Below are 27489 nucleotides of genomic sequence, written 5' to 3' on the forward strand. Positions count from 1 at the left end.
TATCTGTTTGATGTCAAATTTCTTTTCATTGGTGAACATCAAGTTGGGCAGTGTGCCTTCAGCAATCTGATGCAGGATGAGACAACTTTTCTTCAGTCTCATGGACTTATGAACTTGCATGAACTCATTCCGGTGGATCATCTTGTAGGGATGGGTCCTAACAGAATGATGAGGATTTTGCTGTATCTTTTCTTTGGTACTTTTGAATAGCTGAGAGGTTTGCACACTTCTTTTTTAGCTATGTCCAAGTAAATGAGTGGTAGAACCAGTCTCTTGAAATTTCTTGACAATTTTTCACCCTGTTGTTTGGTTAATCTTAAGCTTCTTTGCTATAGCTGTATTACTTTTGCCTCCTTTGTGGAGGGTTATGATTGTATTTCGGTCCATAGCCATTATCTAATTTATAAATCTGAATTCATTTAGTTTGAAACAAAAAGAAGACACACTAAACTTTTATGATTTTTATATCTTATATTTACTGATAGGACACCCTGTATATTTACATGCTATATATGCTTTGACATAAACCATATGTGTGTATGTGTGTAGTAAGAGAGACAGAGTCTGGGCCAAAAGGAGGTGAATAGTAAAGGATTGTTTATTTTAAGATGACATATTCACAATTATATTCAAATTTGCTTTTTGTTTTTCCCATGCAGTAATACAAAATAAATAAAAAGAACTTATACAGTATAAAGCAATGAAAATTTTAAAATCTGTTGGGGTTTAAAGTTAGATGTACATGCAAGCCAATCATTTAGATCCCTTCCATTTTCCAGGAAATGTTTCATCAGGATACTCACAGACTGCTCTTGAATAATTTTTGGGATGATGTGAGGTGGGGATTGAGGGTGACCCATCTTGCTGGAAATAGAAGTCATGTGAATTAGGCTGTTGATGTAACTGTTGAACAATTTCATTACAGTTTCAAGATACAAGATGAAACAGTCACTTGTGACTGAACGAATAAAGAAAACCAAGTCCTAAAACACCAGCACTTGAAATGCTATCCTAAACTTTGATGCCAGGCTGGTTTAGTTACTGCTCTAGTGTTAAATTATAGTATCTCATTGTATCAGTAAGCACTGTTATGTTAGTTAACCTGAATTGATAATTTGAAAGAAGCCTCAATGGTTCACATAATGATATTTAAAAAAATAAAACAAAAAAAAATCTCACTAAATTACAGCCACTTTTCAGGATCATCCCCCAATAATCTATGAATTACCCTTGGACAATATGCTTTCGATCCAATAGATCTTGAGTATGAAGTGTTTTGGCACAGCCATTTTGCCATTGCTGATTAGACATTGACTTATTTGGCTATGGTAAATGGTTTGTCTCTTTGGGCCTTGAGTACCAAATGTCTTGGTCCATTTTGTTAATTTGAAAATATCAAGTACTCTTTTAACATTTTTTTTCTTGCACTAGTATTTAGATTATTTATGGTTCTTTGAACTCTCTGAAAAGAAAAAGATTAAATTTAGATTTAAATTAAGTTAGATTGGTACCACGAAAAGCACACTCAGTACACTCTGTAAAGTGGTTGGCATTATGAAGGGCATCTGACTATAGAAACCATGCCAAAGCAGGCACTGGAGACCAGCATAGTCCACAGGCTTGTCAGATCCTGTTGAACTTTTCAGATCTTGTCAACCCATGCCTACATGGAACGTAAACATTAAATGATGATAATAATAGTATTTAATATAACCTGAATGGCATTATCATAATAAACATTACATTTACTATCAGAGCACCTGTTGAGCGTTAGGCCTCACGGAGACAAAGTGGCTGAGTTCCTTTCAAGCTTTGGGCTGCAGGGAGGCAAAGTGGCTGAGTTCCTTTCGAGTGTTGGGCCTCATGGAGGCAATGACTAAATGTAAAAAGTACTCTGGGTGGTTTGTATTAGGAAGGGCATCCAGTCGTAGAAAACCATGCCAAATCAGATTGGAACCTGGAGCAGCCTTTCAGCTAATCAATCCTGGTCAAACCATCCGACCCATGCTAGCATGGACAACTGATGTTAAATGATGATGATTTTGCTATGTTTGTTCTGTTTGCATGTGTTGTCAAGTCTTCTCCTGAATGTCATTAATCATTGTAATACTTTACTATATCTTTCATAGTGATAGTAGCTGGGATTTATAGCATATCTATGTCTGGATATCTCATTCATTTTATATCCACAAAATCTCCAGTTGCTGTCCTTTTGGTGTATTTAATACTCTCTCATCTCTCTATTACTGGCTGCACCATACCACCCATTGCAGTTTCTTAACCATTGACCATTTCTACAACTACCCATTACTCGCCCTCTTTCTCTTAATGGCAGATATGTTAGCTGCCACTAGTATATCTCTCTTATTTCCATCATGATGTCTGAATAATGTGGATTTGCACTGTGTTGCCCATCACTCCTTCTATCCTTCAAATCATACTCCTGTTTTGCATTCATCACTTTCTTGCCATCCTTTTCTTGACAATCTATCACTTGTGCTCTCCTTTACAAACTAGCATTACCCCTTAATGCTACCAGATGTCACTCCCTTTCTCACAGACCATCTATAATTAACATATTTCTTATTCTCCTATTTTTGATCATGCTTCATTGGAGTTGACATGTGGTTCAGCAACAAGATTGGTGTTGAGCCATGGGTTAAAATCCTACCATTATGTTTTTTGAAAGGAAATGAAACATTTAGAAAATTTATAATAATGATTATGTGTGATTTTGCACGCATAAAAAAAAAAAAAACTACTTCTGTTAGTATTTCTTAGTGTAATTATCATGTTTTTATTGCTGTACTAGAGCATCTTGGCATACTAATAAAGACATTGATTAATTTATCATTTTCTTTTCTACTTAGATTTCTTTCTTTACCAACATATATTTCAGTTTTATAGTTTTATCATGGTTCTGTGAAGAATATGTGGCATTTTGAGCTTACTAAAGATGACCTGTCAAATGATATCTCATATTACTATTTTTTTTTTCTGTGTTTTATGTAGGTTTTTTTTTATTCCTTCTCAGACATATATTGCTAATTTGCAATTTATGACATTCTGAGCTTATCAAAGATGACATGTTGGATTGTCTTCCTGTTAAATGGTAACTCATGATACCATTTTGTAAAATAGTTCATGATTTCTGTGACATATGCACTTTTTGTCTTTAGCAAGTATATAATGGATTGGTATGATGTTAATCGCTCTCTCTCACTTAGAGCATTATCCAATTAAAAGTAAATACTGATATTTTTTTAGAATTTATGTATGAGAAATATGATGGCATCATCATCATCATCATACTCTTTTTTGTTAAACCTCCATTTTTCCATGCTTGTGTTATGTGGCAGAATTTGTTGTGGCAGATTTTTGTCTACAGCTGGATGTCCTTCCTGATGACCACTAATAATATTTATCCAAAATTCTTCTGGTTCAAACTTTACATAAGGCAGAGCTACATAACTGTTTATTTCTTACAACCGTTATAATAAGGAATAGGTGCTACTCATTATTGTGCTTGATTGTTTAGTTAGACTGTATTTGTTTGTAGGTTAATGATTGCCAGAAAACTGTGGATGGTGAGTGAGGTAATTTCAGAAAGTTGCAATTCTAGGGGGATCTGATTGACAAAAGTGTTTCGTACAGAATCTGGTTAGTGAGATAGAGTAAAGGTGATGAGAGAAGAAATAAATGTTTCAAGCGAACTTGAAAGAAAAGCATGTGCAAATAACTAAGTAGTTCAGAAGAGTAGAGATTGTTACTGTGGTGGCAGCTGAAGCAGGGAGAAGAAATAGTGCAGGCACGAGACTGTGAGTATAGTTTGTAGATGAATGATTCCCTACTAGTGAGCTGAATTAACTACTTCGGATATAGTCTAGGATGTTTGTGTGTAGTAATAGCACCATTCCAGATAGATGAGCCGTACTCCCATGTACTTTTTGCTTGAGTTAAGTTTTGTTTAGGTCTGCAACAGAGCTGAAGTATTTTTTCAGTCCTAAAGAGGTACTCTTTTACTTGTTTCAGTTATTTGGCTGTGGCTATGCTGGAGCACTGCCTTTAGTTGAGCAAATCAACCCCAGGACTTATTCTTTGTAAGCCTAGTACTTATTCTGTCGGTCTCTTTTGCCAAACCACTAAGTTATGGGGACATATACACACCAGCATCGGTTGTCAAGTAATGTTGTGGGGACAGACACAAACACACACACATACATATATATATATATATACATATACATATATACGATGGGCTTCTTTCAGGTTCCGTCTACCAAATCCACTCACAAGGCTTTGGTTGGCCCGAGGCTATAGTAGAAGGCACTTGCCCAAGGTGCTATGCAGTGGGAATGAACCTGGGACCATGTGGTTGGTAAGCAAGCTACTTACCACACAGCCAATTTTTCAAGAAGCAGTATAGGTAATGTCATGCGTGTGAGGTAACAATGTAAGATCAGAGATTGTGAGGGCTAACATTTATAGTGATTTTGAAGGCTTTCTATGTTTGTATGTAGAGAGGGCACATTTCTAGATTGTCATGTCTCCTCCTGCTCCTGATATTTTGAGATGTCTGTTCATGTAGGTAGTGGTTATCTGACATCACGGATCTAAATTGATCATGATTGATACTTGTATGCAGAAGGTTAAGGAGGTGTAAGGATAGCATGACATATATTAGAGTGTGTGTTATTAGAAGGTAGCAATAATTTTGTCGTTAATATGAAAAAAGAGGAGTGTAGGATACACAACTGAACCTAGAGTTGATAGTGTGATTTGAAATGAATTCTGTCTGCACCATACAGTAATGGAATGGTTTGACAACGAAATTCCCATCCAAGGGGTTTATATAAATGGAGCTTTTAGATGATCAACTCACAAGGGTCTGACATGGTTGAAGGCTTCACTGAATTCAATGCCATTGCATTTTGTGAAATTCTGAAGAGCAAGAGACTGCTGGTGTATAGCTTAGGAATGCTAGGCTATGATATATTGATTTGATCTCTATGGAATCCTGTATTGCCAGTCCTTAAGAGTAAGACAGTGAGACTAAAGGTGATGAAGGTAATGGTTGTTTATGATTATCTCCATCTTTGTGGTGTTGGAAGTGAAGAAGATGGGTCAGTAGTTGCCAAAGTAACGACACGTCATGAATGTGATAATTGTGTAACCTCATAAACTTGTCAACATTTATCATCTTCATCATCTTCATCAGATATTTTATGAAAAATAGCAGTTATACACTTTCATTGAGTCAGTCAATGGTTCACTGCATTTCTTATGGCAAAGTGACATATTTGCTTGAACAAACTGGTTTTTTTGTTGCTTTTTTTTTGTGGATTTGTACATTGGAAAAAGATACACCTAATGCAATATGCATATATCTCTTATTATAAAAGGCAGATTTTATCTGCCTCCCTTTGTCTCTTATAGAAATCTACAATATAGGATTTCTTCAATTACAATTTACCTAGTACACATATACAAGAGACTTTCACACATTTTTTTGTCTATAAAATTTCACCCACAAGTTTTTTTTGATAACCTGGAAGTGTAGAAGACAACTGATCAAAGTCCCTTGCAGTAGAATTAGGCCCAGAATAATTTTGTTTTAATTAATTGTAATTTTTATGCTTGAACCCAAATAGTTGAAGTTTTCTACTCTGTTTATTTAACCCTTTTGATACCAACTTGTCTGAGACCACTTTTCAAAGTTGATGGTGAGTTACTTAAATGTAGAGAAACTTGTCACATTTATGCTGAAGGCATAATAATTTTAACCCTTTAGCCTTTAAATGGGCCACATGTGGCCTTGAACCTGTTCAAACTGGCTGGCCCCTCTCACATCTGCCCTACAATGTCATTCTAAAAATAATCACATCATTGAAATCTCAGAACTATGGGATAATGCATGATTAATTCAAAACAATGTGAATAAATAAGTATTACATTTGACAGAGTAGTCTGAATAGTAAAAAGTCAAACCATTGCTCCAGGCGACTTTCTTTTCAATTTGAATCTGTCTTGTTCTGCAAAGATTTCATTCCTTTTTCTTCTTGTTTCCATTTGTTATTATGTTGAGAATTCTAACATTGTTCCACTAACGTTGATGCTACTTTCTCTTTCAAATTACAGGGCAGCTTTGGATGCTATTCGTAGACTTGATGATCTCCTCCAGCAAAAACGTGCCTACAGAAATGTATTTACACAAGATGCTGTTGGATTACGAAACAAGTAGGCAACTTTGTGACTATATTTTCTAATCGTATCGATATTTCAAGTAATTGTTTGTTCCTGTAGCCTTTTGATTGGAAACATTAAGCCCATGTAAATAATAATAAAGACAAAAATTGACAAAGTACAGGGTGTTCTGACTAAACTCAATGATTTTTTATGTATCCATTTTTCAAGAACAGCTTGATGTTCTGGCAAACAGTCAATGATGTTAGAGAACATAAGAATTGAAGATTAGAGAGAATAAAGATTAAAGATTACAGTTATGGTTGAGAAAAAGTCAGCTGACACAGAAGACTGGAAGCCATCTAAATGTCATAATGATTTGTGTTGGGTATTAAAATGCCAACATCATAACTGCTGCTCAATGCTCTCTGAACATAATGGGACACAGGCATCATGAAAACCAAGTTCCTCCAAACTGTAATGGTTCTTTGGATGTGTCTCTGGTGAAGGTGACGTCATGCACCCCCACCCCCACCTCATCTGTGAACAGGGTCTTATGTTCAACTCTATGTAAAGCTGCTGGAGACTGTTGTCAAACCCTGGCTCAAGAGAGTTGCTACTGGAAAGCTGTATGTGTTGCAACAGGATTTGGCTCCTTTCCATATCCCCAGAAAGTGTCAGAATTCCTGTGTCTTCAGCAGCCTTAATTTCTAGCTTCCTAATTCCCCTGATTGTAGTACCTTTGATTACTATGTCTAGAGCAATGTTGAAAGATACCAACTGCTCTGCCTGCAACACTAAGGCCGAGCTGGAGGAGTTTTTGAAAATCTTCATAGGGACACAGTAAGGAACACCTGCACCAGCTTCTGGAACTCTTCTGAGGCTATGGTGGAAGCTGAGTAAACTGTTATCTCCCAGCTATAATTTAATTGATATTTTTTGATTAAAAAAAGAAAAGAAAAATTGGCAGGTGGAATATTGTGTTTTCTCCTCCTTTTATGCAAACTGTCAAATGTAGCCCAACCAACCTGTATATTGTACTGTCATGTTATAATGCAATGATTACATTAGAAAGGATATCTAGAAGTAAAACAAATGTTTCATGAAGAAAGAAAAATATAAACTTGTGTGTGTGTAATTCGTATTGCATAAACCAGATGTAAAATAATAATGATGGTGCTGCTGCTACTGTTGTTGTTGTTAAGCAACAAGCCGAGTAAGGGTGATTAGGTGATGGTCTAGGGCTTAGGGGCATGAAACCCCAGACCTTGGAAAAAAAACAAACTTTGGTCATCTTGTTGTAGTTGAGGGCTCTTTGTTGATGCCCAACACCACTGGGAGGTGGCCCTCAAAGTTGCTGGAAATGGAGATCTCCAGGTCCAAATTCTTGAATGGCTGCTGCTGCTGTTGTTGTTGCTTAGCTCAGATTAGCTCTGACCAAACAGATCTATGGTCAGACATTTCAAAGATGACCATTCCATATTTTACTTTATCTAGGATTACATTATCCTACTGAGTAGCCATCTTGTCTTTTTCATATTTATGGCTGTATTTTCCAATGTATCATTCATATTTAATGGGGAGTTAGCTGATAATTTCTAGCAGGTTGAATGGTCATCTAGAGGCTCTCTTGTATCTACACAAGTACTGGAACACAGGTAAAATGGTTGGATAAATTTAAGCATTTTCTATTTCTATTCTGGCTTCTAGTGCTTGGAATTTGTGGTACTCTTTCTAAGTCATCATTTAAAAAATAAACATATTAAAACAAAATAGTTTTAATTAATTGTGGCTATTTTTGGGAGTGGATTTGCATTCAACCCTTATATTGGCTGTTTGATAACTCTTCCTTTCTCCATCTTGGTACTAGTACTTTGTGATTATTAGTATTTTTTTTCTTTATTTGCAATGTTAATAGTTTGGGAAATTGATGTTGAATTTTTTTATTCAACCTTTTTCTGTTTTTACTTTTCCTTTCTCTGGATGTAGGTTGAAATACTACTGTGAGCGCTTGATGTTCTACAACCCTATTGACTATGGACGTAAGGCAGAAGAAGTTCTGTGGCGGAAGGTCTTTTACGATATCATCCAACTTGTCAAGCGCAACAAACGGGTAATCATTTGGTATTTTTTATTTATTGACAAAATCAAAAACCCAGTTTGTTTTCTATTTCTTAGTAGTATAAATAATAGTAAGTACCTAAACAAATTCTCAAAGAATCTGTGCTTAATTTCAAAACAGCAGTTATCACTCATAAGGTTAAATTCATATTATTAGATTCTTTGACATTTTAGTAAAAGATTAATGTATTCAGTCTGTTCTCATTTAGTGTACTGAGTCAAAATATTGAGCCCATAGACTCTTGTTATTAACTATTTCATCAAAAGGATCAAAAGGGTCATTTGTCTTTTCTGTCTTTTTATTAGTTCTTCAAACCTATAAGTCTCTGTTATTTTGTTTTATTCCTCATATCAAGGTTTGAAGAATTTTACAAAGGAAACAATTATGAACGATTACAATATAACTTTTAGTTTATTTGTCTTCCTTCCAATTTCAGCATATTCGCCCTCACGGCTCCCTTGAGACAGCATTCCGCACTCACCTTGCTGCTGCTACTGGATACTATTACCACCTCCTTTTACGCCTACAGACTGAGTTCTGTCTACAGTTGGATGGAAAGTTGGATTTCCCTGTTGTACCTGATCACAGCACAGGTATGAATAACTATACTAAGCATTTCTAATACTGGAATTTAATTTTTGTAAATTGTTATTTAACCCTTTCGTATTCAGATTATTCTGTCCAATGTAATGCTTATTTATTTGCATTGTTATGAATTCCCCGTGCATTATCACATAGCTTTTAAATTTTAGTGTTGTGATTATTTATTTTTACAATGACATTATAGGGTAGGTGTGAGAGGCTGAATATAGCCAGTTCCAACATAAAACCAGCAGAATATTTGGGCCGGATATGGTTGGTTTAAATGCTAAAGGGTTAAATAAATTTGTCTAATGAAGATTTTCTAATGAAGTCAGGATTGCAGGTCACTGTGACGATTGTATTTGATGAAGTTCATTTTATTTTATATATATAAAAAAAGAATCTACTTTACACCTGCATTTTTATGAGCAATCTTTTTTGTTTTTATTTTCCTGTATAAATCTTACCACTCTTGATCTGATGATAGGTGATTAGTTTTAATTTGACACATGTAAGGTTTTTAAGCTGAGGATTTTAGTTGTTTTTTTGTTTTTTTTGTTAATCTTTAAATGTATCTTCTATGTAGCTCATAATCTTAAGAGCCATTAGTTTAATTTTTGATTGTTAGGAATCATCATTAGCTGAATGTCCACTTTTTCATGTTTGCATGGATCAGATGGAATTTGTTGAGACATATTTTCTATGGTTAGATGCCTTTCCTGTTGCTAACCCCAGTTTGTTTTCAAGTAAGGTGATATTTCCAGTTTTCACAGAATACTGGAAATGAGGGTTCATGATGGGAGCATTTGTTTGTAACTATTGTGTGATGTCAAGACAAGAAGACTCAAACACACACATACATGCATATACAAATGCAACACAATTTTAGTTTCCCTCTACCAAATCTACAGAATTAAGATTTGTATGTATATACTGCTAAAATTGAATTGGTTTGATGATGATGATGATGTTAATTGTTTCTAAATTAGGTTCACAAACAGAAATTTCGGAGAGAGGAACAATTGGACCTGAGTTGACCTTGGTGGGATTTGAACTCAGAATGTGAAGAGCTGGAACAAATTCTGTATGGCATTTTGTTCAAAACTCTAATTCACTGCATTTTGTCTGGCATGCTGATGATTCTACCAGCTTGTCAACTTAACAACAATAATGATGATGGTTTCAAATTTTAGCCAGCAATTTTAGTTCAGGAGGATTGATTACATAACCCTTCCACTATTTGACTGGTACTTTAGTTATGGACTCTGCAATGATGAAAGGCAAAGTTGACCTTGGTGGTATTTAAACTTAGAATGTAAAGAGCTAGAAGAAATGCTGCTAAGCATTTTATCTGACGCATTAATGATCCTGCCAGCTTGTCACCTTCAAATAATAATAATAAAAGTGCAATAACATTATAAACACTTCAATTGACTTAAATATTATTTTGCATTGAATATGTTTTTAACAATTAAGCTCTCAAAATAAATAATTAAAGTGTGAGGCTGATGACCTCTAAATTTTTTTTATTATTGCAGGACATCAAATTTACAGTTTTTAATTTCTTCGTAAATCTACAATCATTTGCATTAATTTATGTACATGTTTTATGTTGATAATATTTTTCTGAGAAATTTAAAATGATATAATAAAAGTATTCTTTGTAATTTTCATTCAAGCAAATACAAATCTTTGAAATGTGTGTGCATGTGTTTACATTTATACTTCTTTGAAAATTGCTCAGCTGTTGTCAGTAGCATTGCTGTCATACCTCCTGCTAGTGTGCCTTCCACTGCATGTGGAATAAGATATCTTTTACTTGAAAAATAGGTGAGGGTTAGCAACAGGAAGGGCATCTGACTAAAACAATGCCTGAATTATATATTCATTTAACTTTTACTCATTTCAGTCATAGGACTGTGAGTATGCTGGGGCACTGCTTTGAAGGGTTTAGTCAAACACATTGAACCCAGAACTTTTTTTTTTAAAGTCTGGTACTTCTATCCTTCTATCAGTCTCCTTTGCTGAATTGCTTAGTTACTGAGATATAAGCAAACCAGTACTAGCTGTCATGTAGTGGTGAAGGACAAACACACATATACATAACACACACACACACACACACACATATACATAACACACACACACACACATATACATAACACACACACACACACACCCACCCACGCACACACACACACACATGGTTACAGGGCGTCACAAACTGTAAACAACATGAAATACGAAAACAAAGGAGTTGAATACATAAACGAGAGAAATAAATGGAAAACAGGGCAAGTAACATAAAGAATGACCCTTCATCAGTTGTCAGCTGTCCAGCTACTCCTCATTTCAAGCATTGAACGACGTATATATATATGTGACATGCTTCCCCACAGTTTCCATCTACCAAATTTACTCACATGGCATTGGTCAGCCTATGACTAAAGTAGAGGATACATGCTGAAGGTGCTATGCAGTGGGACCATCTGATTACAAAGTGAGTTTCTTAAACTGACAGCCATGCCTGCACTTAAGACATAAAAGTGAATATATATTTTTATATGTACAGTCATTCCTATATATTCTCACATAAATCTTTTACCATCTAAAATATTAATCTTTTTTTAACAGGGAAAAAGAGTCAATTACATAACTCAAAGAAGAAAGAGGTGAGCATTACTGTTCAAGAGTGGGCATTAGGAGCATGCCATCGTTGTCTGGTTTACCTTGGAGATATTGGTAAGTGAAAGACATGTAATTTGCTTGAATCATTAGGTAACCTTAAATTATATCCCTTAAATTCCAGTTTTCTGGACTGTTTTTTCTATCATACACATATGGGGATGTTTTCTTTTTTGGTTAATGTAGGCACATTTATTTCTACAGTGGATTCTTTTCTTACTTTTAAATAAATACTTTGCTGTAAAATATGAGTAGTCTGTTGTTAGCAAAGGAACCCAATCTCTGTAACAAGTTTTGAAATTAAAAATCATGCAGTCAAGTACTGACACTGAATTTTGCACAAGACACCGTTTTCTGTCACTCAATACTATTCAGCCTAGTTCAGGGGTCTTGTCCTGCAAGATACTTGGTGACTTCTGCTGCAGGTGCCATTAAAAAGCACCCAGTACACTCTGTAGAGTGGTTGGCATTAGGAGGGGTATCCAGCTGTAGAAACCATGTCAAAGCAGACAGCAGGGCTTCTCACTTGACAGTTCGTTTTTCTGACTTGGTAGTTTCTGTCAAACTGTCCAACCCATGCCAGCATGAAAAACGCACATTAAATGATACTACTGTGCTTTGTAATCTCACTGGAAAATACATATTACAGAGTTCTTAATGTAAATCGGTGTAAACCCTTTTGATACTGTCCTGCCTGAAATAACCTTATTTAAAAAGATATCACACTGAGCAAAAACAGTATCTTTGATTAGAATCTTTCAGTCAGCAAAAAGCTTTTTAGTTTCAGTTTTTTGATGGGTGGGGATCATAGCCACAGCATTTTAGCTTTTGTAGAAAAGGGAAAATAAAGATGTGACACTCATACTTTCTTTCCTTTTGAGTAAGGCATGAATATTGTCCATCTCATTTTCTTTCCTTTAAAAAATTTATATAAAATAAATTAATATATGATAAAATACATTATTTTGATGGTGGTTTATTCATTGTTCCTGACAAGGAGCTTTCAGTTGTTCGACGAACTGAATTCCTAGTCATGAAGTTAACATGTAAACGGCTGAGTATTCCACAGACATGTATGAGCTTAATGCAATTCTCTGGCTGAACCAACATGATGAAGTGACGAGTCTAGACTTTTTAATCACAAGTTACAAACCAGAGAAAGAGAGAGAGAGAGAGAGATTTGCCCTCAGTGCTTTTTTAGTACTTTCTTTATTGACTTCCAATGGATGAAAGGCAAAGTCGACCTCCATGGGATTTGAACTCAGAGAAAACTCTTAGAAAGATAGAATGAATGATAGGCATTATTCTAAAGATTCTATTAATTTGCTGCCTTAACATTTTTTAATACATCATTTAAAGGAATTTCCCAGATATTGATTTCTATTGATGTGTGTGTGTGTGTGTGTGTGTGTGTGTGTATGAGAGAGAGAGCAGTTTATTTAAATGACTTAAGTCTTTCATTTTGGTCTTTTATTGGAATAATTTATTTTGTCTTGGGACATACTAAATAACAACATAAGACAATTAGATTCACCCCGGACATAATTTAAGAGAGTGACATTAGTCATTAGTTTGCAGTAGATAGGAAAATTGTATTTTGTAACGGTAGCGTAGAGGTAGTATATGAGGTCTTTATTGAAGAGATGTTTGCCTGTAAACAAAATGTTGCAATTTCCTATTTGTTCCTGTCAATTACTACAAAGTAAAAAAAAAAAATCTCTCACATCTACAACCGCGCGCGCGCGCGCACACACACACACACACACACACACACATGTGCGCACGCGCACCATGCTGTAACACAGTTTCTAATGCAAGGGAGGCAACTTTTTATAGCACTAAAAATGGTGTTAGTAAAAGAAAAAATTAATCTACTTACGTCGATTGCAGGGAATTGTTTATTGATTTATGGTTTAGAGACCTAATTGAATTCTTGTTACTATTTATTGCTAATCTAATATACAGTCAGGCAGTAGCCTTACGTCACGTAAATCAGAGGCTTAGTTAACAATGATATCCCTTCTCTCATTCGGGTTGAATGCTTGTGTAAAAAGAGCTTTGAACTATATCACAACTTGGGCAAATTTGTGTCAACAAATCAACTTCCAAACGCAGTCACTCAATTTCATGTTTCAAATTTTGGCACAAAGCTAGCACTTTCGCGGGATGGGGTAAGTCGATACCAGTGCGCAATCTATTTTATCAACCCTGAAAGGCAAAGTCGACCTTGATGGAATTTGAACTCAGAATGTAAAGATGTACAAAAGACCATTAGCATTTTGCTTGGAATGCTAATGATTCTGTTAGCTCGCTGCCTTAACATTAACAATAATATCAATGTACATGAGTACAAATTCTATGCAAACTGATACCTGTGGAGTGCTTCTGGTATTTGATCAGCCTTCTCTTCATAGGTCTGCTCAGTTAAAGCTGTGTAAGGCAATCCAGTTGATCTCAAACTGGAAAATACTAGTCCCTCTCCATGAAATTAGTGAAAATTCCACCACTCCTTCCTTATTAATGAAAGGCGAAAATATAATTTGCATCCATATAGATACAAGCATGGTTAAGCAGATTGCTCCCCAACCACATGCTTTTGGGTTCAGTCTCACTGCATGGCACCTTGGGCAAGTTTCTTTTAAAGCTCTGTAGCCTTGTGAATGGATTTGACCTGCAGGAACTCTGTGTGTGTGTCTGTGTGCGCATGCGCTTGTGTCTCCTCATTTTTTTGTGAATGAAAACCTTTTTTCCCCCCCAATATTCTGCAAAAAATGTGTCTGGACATAGGGAGATATTACCTTGCTGGAAAACAGGTAAAACTATTTGGCTCTTGAAAGCCTACCTCAATAAACTCTGGCCAATGCAGGCATGGAAAAAGGGACTTTTGAATGATGATGATGATGATTCCTTTTCTGCCATGATGCTGAACAGGTTATAAAAGCTTGAAAATCATCTTAATTTTACTAACCCTTTAGCATTTAAACTGACCATGTCTGGCCCAGATATTCTACTTGTTTCATGTTTAAACTGGCTAGATCTGGTCTCTTCCACTTATGCTACATTGTTATTCTAGAAATAAACAACCACAGCATCGAAACTTTGAAGCTTCATGGTAATGCATGATTAATACAAAGTAATGTGAATAAACAAGCATTACACTTGACAGAATAATCAGAATGCTAAAGAGTTAAACACAACAATTTACTTGCCTAAATTCTCACAGCTCAATGGATTCTATAAGAAACACCAATCCGTGTAGCCTTTGGAATATAGGATGTAAAACTGGTTAAAACATTAACCCTTGTTATTTAGACACTCAGTTTCTATCCTTTGTTATTTCTCAATATGAAATAATTTCTTTATAAATAATTGTGAAATATATTTATATTTTCAGCCCGGTACCAACAAGACTTTGACCATAGTCTGAGTAATAGCACAGCTGAACGTTTTTATTACCAAGCCCTTTGCCTCCTTCCTGATGTTGGTAAGTTTGAACTCTTCATTTCTTAGTAATTTCATCTTCTTTATTTACTGAAGACCTTAACTCCCTATGCAACATTAGCTGTTGCTGACCCTCTTCCACTGCTCACGACTCTGCTTCTCTTTAGCTGGATCCTTTCCTTTTCAGCTCTACCTTGGTATCCTGCCTCTAGCTATTTTTTGGGCATCCTCTTTTCCTCCTCCTTTGTGAGTTCTGGGTCAGAACCTGGCAGATAATGCAGGATCTTGGTTCCTCCTTTTGGATTATGTGGCATCATGAAGGTGCCTTCCTCTTTCAGGTCCTGTTGGTTCTGAATTGTCATCAATGCTTCTGTAACTTCGATTTTTTTTTGTTAGGTAGGGGTGTTGACCTTACACCAACCCATCTTTAACTTCTACATGGAGGTGGTCTTTATTTGTCTGGGTTCTATCCTTTGACCTGTCCATCATGGGAGGTCCTACCAAGAGCTTGCGCTTTACTGGAATAGCTCAAAGTCACCACTCCGCAAGGACTAGAACTTGTGGTGGAATTTCATCTTCCATCTTTGTTAAAGACACCTGAGATGATTTGAAGCTCCCCTCCTCCTTTTTACTTGTTTCAGTCATTAGATTGTGGTCATGCTGGGGCACCACATTGAAGAATTTTAATTGAATGAGCTGACCCCAGTAACTTGTTGTAAAGCTTGGTACTTATTCTATTGGTCTCATTTGCTGAACTGCTAAGTTATGAGGGATTTAAACACACCAGTAGCAGGGGACAGACACATACACAAAGACACACACAACAGACTTCTTTCCGTTACTGTCTACCAAATCCACTCACAAGGCTTTGGTTGTCCATGGTGCCATGCAGTGGGACTGAACCTGGAACCATGTGGTTGGGAGACAAACTTTTTACCACACAGCCATGCCTGCGCCTTTGAGGAATTTTTAAGAAAAAATATTTTCACAGCATTATGTTGTGCTTGAGAAGAAAACCCATCAAGCTGAGCAAAATTGCAGTTGTGGTAGATACCGATGTCACACAAATAGCACCTGTGCCGGTGGCACGTAAAGGCACCCATTACACTCTGGTTGGCATTAGGAAGGGCATCCAGCTGTAGAAAATCATGCCAATCATACTGGAGTCTGGTGCAGCCTTCCAGCTTACCAGCCCAGTCAAACCGTCCAACCCATGCCAACATGGACAACAGACATTAAATGATGATGATGATGATGATGATGACATAGTTATGAAAATTTTTACAGGAAAGGTGTATTATAAATTGCTTAAATGAATGAAAAAGCCTTATATTAAATTGGAATTTAAATTGAGTTTCAGGGGAATCTCTTTACTGAGAGCTTATTGTTGTTGCTATGGCATAAGCTGTTTTAATTCTAACAACAATTTATCATATTATGCATATATTCTCGAACTTACAGAGGAGGAATATGGTGCTGTGAAGTTCATAGCATTTTTTCTGAAGTATTAGCAATTTTTATTAGATAACATGGCATCATAACATAGTCAACAGTTATCTCCCTTGGTATATATTAGTATGTTTTGTAAAGCGATAAATGCCTTTACTTGTAAACAGAAATGCTTACAATGAAACGTTGTAGCAAAAATCAGTGCTGGCTATAAGTTCTATAGAATATCTGTAGAAACAGCCTTAACAAAAATAATATAAGAAGCACTGCTGACCTAGTAGAACGTGATACTGACTTATAAAAACATTTATTATACTTCATAGTATATTGTGTTTGCATAACAAAGTACCACAATGCTTACAAGTAAATCTGTTCACAAATGTTGTTAATGCCTGGAATTAAGAAAAAGAAAGACATTTTTAATAGTTGTTTAAGAATAATTGTGCTTGATGTAATCTATTTTTCCATTTTTTTTTATTTTTAAGGTATACCTCACAACCAGTTGGGAAGTTTGGTTGCGTCACGTTATTTCCACACAGAAGCAGCTTACCATTATATAAGATGGTAAGTTAATGATAAGGAGTTGATTATACTGGTTATATTTTATTAAATATACGATCTTTTTCATCAACCTATCGCTTAAGATTAATTAAATTACCTGTTTGTCGAAAATATATTAGCACCATAGCACCTTGTTGTTATATTAAAGATAAAATTGAGTTAGCAGTAAATAATATTATAAAATTATTAAAATTTTAATTGTTATAATTTTATCTTGATGATGATGATTTATATAATTTATGATAAAACAGTGGGGTATTATAAAATTACCCCACTGCGTCTAAGTTTTAAGCATTCTCTTGCAAACTAGTGAAGGATCCTCTACAGCAACATGCTAAAAATAACAGCCAAATTTGCCATAAATCATACCCAACTGTCTAAAAAGAAGAGAGGATACATTGGATAATGTGGTGCTGGATATGCTGAAAATAAGATGAGATAATCACACCTAGAATGTCTTTCACCATATGTTCATTCAGTCATTGCTGACCTGAGACTATAGAACAAATGAATTGTTTTTTAGCAGTGTTCTTAGAAATAACAGCCAAATACCCCTCAGATCTCCCCCTACTATTTTCAAAAAGGGGAATTACACATGACCCCTTAAAAGATGGTTTTGTCATAGTTGGAATACCTCTAGTCATTAGTGCACTTGATCAAGATTGAACCCATTGGTAAAATAACTTCATCTTTTATTTTAAAACTTCTACACTGTCTCTATATAAGCTGCATGCATGTGTGTGTGTGTGTGTATCCTGAACTATAGGAATATTTCACAAGATAGATAATTAATTTAGATGTTTTACATAACTCATTTAATTATGTGTCTTTAGAACTGTTCTTTTACACTGTTTACCACAAAATTGTATGGTGTAGGTACTACATCTAAGGTAAGCAGAGTAATCTTCCTTGATCACAAGTGCTTAAAAGCTGCAGACTTTTAAGCTGGCTCTTGTGGAGGGCTAATTGGGCCTGTGGCCCAAAACTCAAGAGAGCAGTAATAATACAGCATTTATTGGTACCCTACCAATATGGCATTACCCTACAAATATAGTATTACTTTAAATTCAATTTAAATGAAAAACTTCTAAGTTCACAAATTTTGGGAGTTCTTTTACAATCTGAATTTTCAACTGTTAGCATATAACAAATCCTCATCCAGAGCTGATCCCAACATTGGATGTTTAAGAACCAAATGAAAGGCTCATTTTCAATCCTGGGATCATCCTAATTTCAAAAAGGTATGTCTATGTATAGTAAATGTAGACTGAGACACAGGAGTCCTGGACAGACAGAATTTTGCATTTTTTATTATATAGTCAGGATGCCTATGAGTCTTTACAGGGTCTCTGAGACTGGTGGGAAAGAGCGAGAGAGAGAGAGAGAGAAAGATATCTCAAGTATTCTGATTGGAGACCAAGCATTCTGACTGAAGACCTGGTCTGAATGCTTACAATAGAGTGAATTCTGTTGAAGATATCCAAGATTCTGTTCAAATAGATGATAGATCAAATCTGCCGTCTCTTGTGACATTCTTAAAAATAGCAGTCAAATCTTCCTCAAATCTCACCCCGTCGTCTTAAAAACAGAAAGGATGCATTAGGTATGGTTGTTGTAGATATATGCAAAAAGAGAGATATTATTGGAACATCTGATCATAGGTTCATTTGATCAAGGTTAATTTTGCAGTAAACAATTTCATTTCTTGTTTAAGAGGCAGGATTGAACTCAGGCTGGTGCTTGGTTTTTAACTTACCATCACAACCTGAATGATTATCAAGAGCTTATGTAACCCATTCTTTAATGTTTCTCTCTCTCTCTCTCTCTCTCTCTCTCTCTCTCTATATATATATATATATATATATATATATATATATATATATATGTATGCTTTATTGTTTTCATATATACTTTAACGACTCTAACACTTATTTTATATCTTATTTACCAAAACAGTTTGGTAAGCCAAAAGCCATTTGATGGTGCCCATGGGAATTTAAAACGTCTATTGGAGAAAAATCTTAAAAGATTCACTGAATTATCTCAAAAATCTCCCCGTGATCTCCCACCTGAACAACAGAGGTAAGTAAGAAATTTGTTTTCTGGAACAGAACTGTTCAATCAACCTGAGATACTTAATTTTATGTTTAACTGAGAGAATATTTAATATCAGAAGAGTCAAGTCTGTTCTTGTATAATCATTTCCCTTTAGAAACTGTCAACCTTGGTGATACAAGCACTTATTTCCTACAGGAATAAAGTTTGGAACTGTGTATGTGTATTAATGATAGCAAGACAAAATTAGCCAGAAGTAATAGAGGTATTTTTATATAGTGCTATACAATGTCTTTGAGTTTCCTTAGGAAAATTTAGATGTTTTATCTTTGTATATAAATAAATAAACCTTAATTTCTCTTGACTAATTTTTCTTTGTATCATTAATAGCATACTATCTTGTACACTGTCAAGAACTTTTATATCCCTGCACATATATATATGTGTGTGTGTGTTCTTTAATTAAGACACTCGTTCATAATGCAGTTTGTAAAATGTTAGAAAGCTCAGTAAATATTTATTTCATTAACTTAAATAACAGGTGCTATTCTGGCACCTGTTATCTGAGTTATTCACTTTGTAACCACGTGGTTTTGAGGTCTATCTCATTGTGGGACACCTTGGGAATGTGTCTTTTACTATAACCTTAGGTCATCCAATTCCTTGTGATTGGCATTGATTGACTGAAACTGTAGGGAAGTTTGTCTTATGTGCTCATGTCTGTTTAATGACTTGACATCTCACAGCTTTTCTTGCTACTGTGTCAGTGAAATGATGATATGATGTTTACATTTGATGGTGACATTATAACTAGTTACTCTACACTCTTTCAAAGACATGTAAAATGAAAAAAAAAATCCTTTAATTTGAAGATATGTAAGGATTGGTGACAGGTATGGGATCTAGTTGTAAAATGCTTCCCCAAATAAAGTCCTGTCCAATCCATTCTAGCATGGTAAAACAAACAGTCATTAAACAAATGTTGTATCAATCTTGAATATTTACTTTAATCCTTTAGCATTCAGATTACTCACTCAAATGTAATGCTTAATTATTCACATCATTTTAAATTAATCATGCATTTTATTTCATAGCTTTGAGATTTCGATGATGTGAGTGTTTGATTGTAAAAGGACATTGCAGGGTGGGTATGAAATGTCAGACCTGGCCAGTTTGAACATAAAACAGGTTGAATGTTCTGGTTGGATAGGCCCAGTTTAAATGATAAAGGGTTAAGGGTTAACCCTTTAGCATTTAAATTGGTCATGTCTGGCCAAAAATATTCTTCAGGTTTTATGTTCAAACCAACCAGACCTGACCTCTCACACCTACCCTACAATGTCATTCTAAAAATAAACAATCACACCATTGAAATTTCAAAGCTATGTGATAATGCATGCTTAAATCAAAACTATGAATAAATAAATCTTACATTTAACAGTGATTTAAATGTTAAAGGATTAATTTAGTGTGCATTTGTTTGTAAATAGTTCCTCGGTTTATAAGAATGCTTTTTTTATTCTCTGTATTGTTAACATTGGCACTAGAAATATTTAAATCTGGTTTTACAACAGTCATTCTGTCTTATTTACATTTTAAAAGAAATTTTCTATTAAGAAACAAGATGACATATTGCTTGGTATTTTTACTTCTATATATATAATTTTTGATTCAGTAATCATTTTCCAAAAACAAATTTTCTTTCTTTTACCTAAAGGTATTTTGGTTTATTAAATACAAGTTTCTTATCAATAATTAATTATTATTAAAAAAAATTAATGTTGTAGATGTTAGTTAAGTATTAAAATAGAGAAAATGTGGTATTGTATATTACTAAAATAATTTCTGTCTGATAATACTTCAACACCCTGGCATGTGTTGGATATCACACAAATAATAGAAAATCAAAGTTGATACTTTACAGTATTTTGTTTGGTTTCCAAGCTTTGTGGTGTAAATCTTGCTAGGCTTGACTATTCTATCCATTTCTGCCCTCTTGGGTCAGTAGAGTAAATCTTTTTCTTGAGACATAATCTACAGATGTGGAGGTATAGGGTGTATCTGAAAGTAAATATTATTATCACAGTAACAATTCATCGTCATCATCATTTAATGTCTGCTTTCCATGCTGGCATAGTTTGGTCGGTTTGACAGGAGCTGGCTAGGCAAAAGACTGCACTAGGCTTCACTGTCTGTTTTAGCATAATTTTTACAGCTGGATGCCTTTCTTAACACCAACCACCCCACAAAGTGGACTGAATGCTTTTTATATGGCACAAGTGAGGTCAGTTTTGGCATGGCTTTTTGCAGCTGGAAGCCCTTTCAAATACCAACTACTTTGCAGTGTGGACTGGATGCTTTTTACACTGGCAGGGTCACCAAGTAACTTGTAAGAGAAGATCCATTGAGAGGGGAGAGAGCATTGGCAGAGGTGATCTTGGGTCAGGTGATGAATGGTTAGATTGTGACAGAGAGACAGAAACAGTTGTCTTGCTGTAGAGGAGATACATGATTACCCGGTCAGAGAGAGAAAGATAGTGTTCAAGATTGAGCACAGAAACAGGTGTATTGCTGAGGAGGAGATACATGGTTAACTAGTCAGAGGGAGAGAGAAAGAGAGAGAGTAGAAGAGTGCAAGAGAAAGCAGGAGAGAGATGGTTGCAATGTGTTGGCGCATACTCCTGGAATGGGGATTAGAATATAAATGGGATAGTAGAGTAGATCAAGAGAGAGATATATGGTGGTGAAGTGCCAGGGCATACTCTCAGGGTACAGGAGTCAGTATAATCTACTTATTTATACATTTATCTCAGGCTGGATCACCTTATGTGAAAGCCATCTTTGGACTTTGTAAAATAAGTACCAGTTGTATATTGGATCGAGTCAGTTGTCTCAGCCCATTTCCTCTTTTTGATTGATCAGATTTGTAGTCAGTAATTCTGGTACTAGATTCCAGAATATTAATTATTTTAATACAAATTTTTATTTAACTCTTATGTTACCATATTTCTGTTGAAATTTACTACATTTGTTGCAGTTAATTTTTAAAATGATGAAAGCATCTAGCTCACTCGGTAAAGTGGTTGGCATTAAGAAGGGCATCCAGTTGTAGAAACGGTGCTACAACAGTCAGTTGGAGTCTGGGCAGCTCATACCAGCATGGAAAATGGACTTTAAATGATAAGCTGGTGGTTAGATTATAAATTTGTATGGAATTTTGATGGAAAGTTTAATTAAGATATCTTTAAAACAACAAGTTTGTATCATAGAACCTGTGGTGGTCTCTGGTGGGTTGATATTAAAAAGGTTAAGCCTTAAGTATTTGATTATAAAAGTACAATCAGTGCTTTAGAAAAGATAGAATTTCTTGATCCTCTATGTAAATCTGATATGATATTATTCCTTTGTCTATTCTGACTGACATAATTAGTTTTCAGTAAATTTTATAATTTCTTTCTTTCTTTACAGACCACGAGACATCAAAAGATTCTTTGTCTACTTTCTTTATTTGTTGGATATCTTTTACAACAATTCTCGAAAGTAAGTTCTGAATATTTTTCATATTGTTTACTATTCATATTGTTATTAATTATAAATATACCAATCCAAGTTGGTAGATTGGTGGGAGTGTTAGTGTTGGACAGTCTGCCTTACCTTATCTGTTCCAGCACTATGTGTTATGAAAATGATGTCTGATACAGTTCCAATGCCAAGCTGTATTGGCTCTTAATTTGGTGGGCTTCCCTTTAGGCAACTATGATGTTGTGGTGTAGAGAGGGAAAGATTTACATGCATGGTCATACTTTAATCTTTCAACATCTGGCATAAAGCTGCTTACCTCACTGTCATGTTCCCTCTCTGTTGAAGGGGTTCTTTAGTGAGTTGCATGATGACCTCAGTACACTCTGCAAAGTGTTTTAGGAAGGGCATGCAGCCATTGAAACATGCTAAAGTAGATTTTGGAGCATTGACACAATCGTCTGACCCCTGTCAGCTCTTGTTGAATCACACATCCGATGCCAACATGGAAGATGGATGTTAAATGGGGAACATTTAACATCACAAACAATTAACTAAAAAGGGAGAAAAAATTTGTTCAGGCTTACACATGCAAGTGAAATTACATGTTTAACCCTGACAGATGGAGGTCCTTGAATTTATCAAAATGGCTCACTCTCTTTACTCCTTTACTTGTTTCAGTCATTTGACTGTGGCCATGCTGGAGCACCGCCTTTAGTCGAATAAATTGATCCCAGGACTTATTCTTTGTAAGCCTAGTACTTATTCTATCGGTCTCTTTTGCCGAACTGCTAAGTTACAGGGATGTAACACACCAGCATAGGTTGTCAAGTGATACTGGGGGGGATAAGGAAATGCACACATATACAGACAAACACTGACACACAAACGTGTATACACACACACACACACACATATGTATATATACAAATATATGATGGGCTTCTTTCAGTTTCTGTCTACCAAATCCACTCACATGGCTTTGGTCGGCCTGAGGCTATAGTAGAAGACACTTGCCCAAGGTGCCACGCAGTGGGACCGAACCTGGAACCATGTGGTTGGTAAGCAAGCTACTTACCACACAGCTACTCCTACGCCTTATGAAAATAATTGAGATAATTAAATACCAGTCTGGATTAGATGGCTTGTATTGTTTGCTTCACTGCCCTCTAAGTGTTAATCTTACTAGGAATGATCTCTGCCTCTCATCATATTATAAAGTTATTAAGTGCAGGCTGAAGGTGTTTGAGTATACTTATTATTCATTGTGTTCTACCTTTTTTAAGATGGTAGGGTGTAGATTAAGGGATATTTAGTTGCTAATTCTAGCAGGTCAAGTGACCACATAGAATCTCCTTCGTTAGTTCATCCTAACATCATTTCTTACATGTGTTGGAGACATTCTAAATATTGGGAGAAATGCTCCTTTATAAACCAACATCTTCCTCTGCTTCTTTCATTGATATACTACAATGTTATTTGAATTTGTTTACACTCTGTTACTTATTTAACCCTTTCGTTACCAACCCGGTTGAAACCGGCTCTGGCTCTGTAGTACAAATGTCTTGTTTTCATAAGTTTTGAATTAAAATCTTCCACGAAACCTTAGTCATAATTTATGTTCCTAACATTAGCTTATTGATAACTAAGTTATTTTACTAAATTCTTTGTTATATTTAAAATAATTGAAAAAACACAGAGCATCTCAAAATAAATACGGTAATGAAAGGGTTAAGCATCTTCGTGTACTATGTTAGTAGGTATTGACTATCCCGCATGCAACTTGGTATGTTATTAGGCTAGTCATTCTATAACCAGAAGATGCTAGATATTTTGGCCATTATCTTTTCTCTCCATCTTCCCTGGCTTCTTGCTTTCAGTTTTCCAGTTGTCACCAATTGCTCAAGGCTTCTCATAATGTGTAATGAACTTAGCCTGTTGACTTCTTATATTTAGATGTTTTCTGATAGTTGCTCCTCAATTAAGGATTTCAACATTGCTAAATGATGATGATGATCCCCTTTATTATCACAACGATATAGCATCAAATATTGCCATTGTGGCCTCTGTTTGCTACATTTTAACATTACACCTGCTATAACTAGCATCTGTCTGTTAAATTTTACTTATAAGGCTATGGTGGAAAAACACTTTCCCCAGGGTTCTGCACAGCAAGATTAGGCCTGGAAGCATGTTGTTGCAAAATGAACTTCTTACCCACTCAGCTATTTGTTTGCCCATAATTTTTTGTATGGTTAATAGGTTTCTTTTCCAAATATATGGTTTTTGGGTTCAGTCCTTTTGCATTCCACTTTAGGCAAGTGTCTTTTACTAGAGTTCCAAGCTGACCAAAGCCTTGTGAATGGATTTGGTAGATGAAAACTGAAAGAAACCTGTTGTGTGTGTGTGTGTGTGTGGGGGGGGGTGATGTATGCACAGGCATGGCTGTATGTCCAAGAAGTTTGTTTCTCAACCATATGGTTTGGGGTTCAGTCCCACTACATGGCACCTTGAGCAAATGTCTTCTGTCATAGCCCTAGACCAACCAAAGCCTTGTGAGTGCATGTGGTTGAGGGAAACTGAAAGAAGCCCATTGTATATGTGTGCATTTCCTGTTCACATGTATTTCCTTGTTCACCTGTGTTGGTTTGCTGATTGTAAACGGTGGCTTCACTTGTGTGTCATTTAGCCGTAGTTCAACACAAAAACATGTCTGGGCCTCTTGACATGTTGTATGATCTTTGTAAACAAAAGGATTGTTCATCCAGTGTTATTTGTTTCCAGTTCTCCACATAAACATTTCTGGGCTGTTTATTACTTCATTTGGAAACAAGTGTAGGTCGGCAAAGGGAAAGGCACCCAGTTGGAGAAAAGTTTCCTAGCACCCTCTTGTTTGACTCATGCAAGCATGGAAAAGTAGACATGATGATATGTATACATGTGTGTATGTATCTTTGTATGTATATATGTGTGTGTGTGTGTGTGTGTGTGCATGTGTTTGTGTATATTTGCATTTCTCTCAAAGCTATTTGCACTTGTCTCAAAGCTAGTCCCTAGTTAAGCCTTTCAACATGTGTGGAATAAAAGATCCTTTTCTTGAAAAACAAAGTAATTGGATGGGTGCTGTAAAGTTCCTGGCTTTAAGGGTATCACAAAAGGCCTTGTTGGAGGCCCAACCTTTTGAGTTCTTTAACAGGGCTTAGGAAAACTGAAGGACTGCTGCAATAAGTGTCTGAATCTGAGAGGGGAATATGTTGAATAAAATCATAATTAACTGATCTTCTTGTATTTTCTTTTACCCAAAGCCAGGAACTTTTCAGCACCTTCTTGTAATGTTTAGTGACAGGAAAGGTATCTAGTTGTAAAACAATGTTTCAATAATATACTTGTCTAATCCATGCTAGCATGAAAAAATGGCCATAAAATGAATGTAGTGGTCATCTTACTCACCACCATAACCCCCCACCACTGCCATCAGCAAACTCACCATTTTCATCACCATCACTACCTTCAGCATCTCACACCAGCATAGTCAACAGCTTCACTATAAGTCAATAAGGCTGCCTCGACCTGGTTGCTTGACTTGCTAGAAATAGCAGCCAAATCACTTACAATCACACTTATACTGTCTTGAGGTATATCTGGGGCATTGTAATCCCTGATATACAAAAAGATGTCATGTTCCTGGTTGGAGGGTCTTTACTCATAGGTCTGCTTGATAAAAGTTTAACTTGGAGCTAAACAATAAGAAAACACCATCTTCAACACTGCCAACAGTTCCTTCACCATCATCTCAATCACCTTCATGATCACTATCAGCATCACCTTCATTAGCAAGGGGTCCTCTACATGATTGCTCAACATGTTAGAAATGGCATCCATCAAATTCCTGTTAAATCACAGCCTAGTATCTTAATACACTAAATAACAAAGTCCTACATATTCTAAAATGTGATGGTCATAACTGGAATGCTTTTGATTGTATGTCTGCTTGATCAAGATTGACCTGGGGCTAAAGAACAGCTATAATGCCTCCCCTATCAGCACCTTTGCCCCCAATTTCTGGATCTTCGTCACCAGCATCAACATCATGACCAATGCTTCTACTGCTATTAATGCCAAAATCACCAGCCCCTGAAAACATCCATCTGTACAGCCACAACGTATCACCCTTATTTTACTAGCTCTCCTTTAACATGATTTCCATATCTGTTGTATCATGGATCTTAGATGTGATAGTCTAGCTAATAGGTTACAGTGAAAAGTGTGTCTTGTTTGTGTGTGTGAGTTTGTGTGTTTGTGCACATGTGTGTATGAAGGTGTATTCACTTTTTTCCCCGCCACTCATCATTTTTATATGTTAACATGTTATAGAATTTTCTAGTATCTACTTCTGTGGAGAGCCTACCATGCTTAACTACAAAGCCTTCACTGACCTCTCTTCTAATCTATGGATATCACGTTTCTGGTTTTTTTGGTCAGTGCATATGGAAATAGTGCTAAAGGTTATCGTTTTTCTGTACAATCTTTACTGTTATATTTGTTTGGGTATTTACTCCAGCCTCTCAAGTGATTATATGTTAGTTGAGTGGATGAATTCGTTGACTTCACTTACTGTGCTTTGATTTGTGAGGGTTTCTTTACTAAATAAATGTCGATGATGACGATGGTGATGATGGGTTAAGTTCAGTGACTCCACAAGGGCATGTAATTAAGACAACTTAAGTGGTTGTGGTAATGGTAGTGGTGGTAGGATTGTCCCTGGGTAATGTTGTCACTATTGGTATTGTTATGTCTGTCATCACCACCATCATTGTCATCAGTGTCATTGTCAGTGTTATCTTTGTCATCATCATCTGATCCTGAACACCTGCATATTATCATCATCATCT

At 35.7% G+C, this 27489-nt stretch overlaps 1 protein-coding gene across 4 annotated transcripts in view; it reads left to right on the top strand.

Annotated features, from left to right (window-relative positions):
- Positions 1 to 27489, top strand: part of LOC115213434 (protein SMG5-like) — a 495266-nt gene that overhangs the window by 37903 nt on the left and 429874 nt on the right. For all 4 annotated transcript variants that reach the window (XM_036504028.1, XM_036504027.1, XM_029782410.2 and 1 more), the window contains exons 2-9: positions 6139 to 6237; positions 8173 to 8296; positions 8742 to 8898; positions 11522 to 11629; positions 14967 to 15056; positions 16948 to 17026; positions 18980 to 19105; positions 22547 to 22618. In XM_036504028.1, coding sequence (XP_036359921.1) covers positions 6139 to 6237; positions 8173 to 8296; positions 8742 to 8898; positions 11522 to 11629; positions 14967 to 15056; positions 16948 to 17026; positions 18980 to 19105; positions 22547 to 22618 — 855 coding nt within the window. The remainder of the gene's footprint in view (positions 1 to 6138; positions 6238 to 8172; positions 8297 to 8741; positions 8899 to 11521; positions 11630 to 14966; positions 15057 to 16947; positions 17027 to 18979; positions 19106 to 22546; positions 22619 to 27489) is intronic.

This window comes from Octopus sinensis, linkage group LG6 (assembly GCF_006345805.1).
Source record: "Octopus sinensis linkage group LG6, ASM634580v1, whole genome shotgun sequence".
NCBI lineage: Eukaryota > Metazoa > Mollusca > Cephalopoda > Octopoda > Octopodidae > Octopus > Octopus sinensis.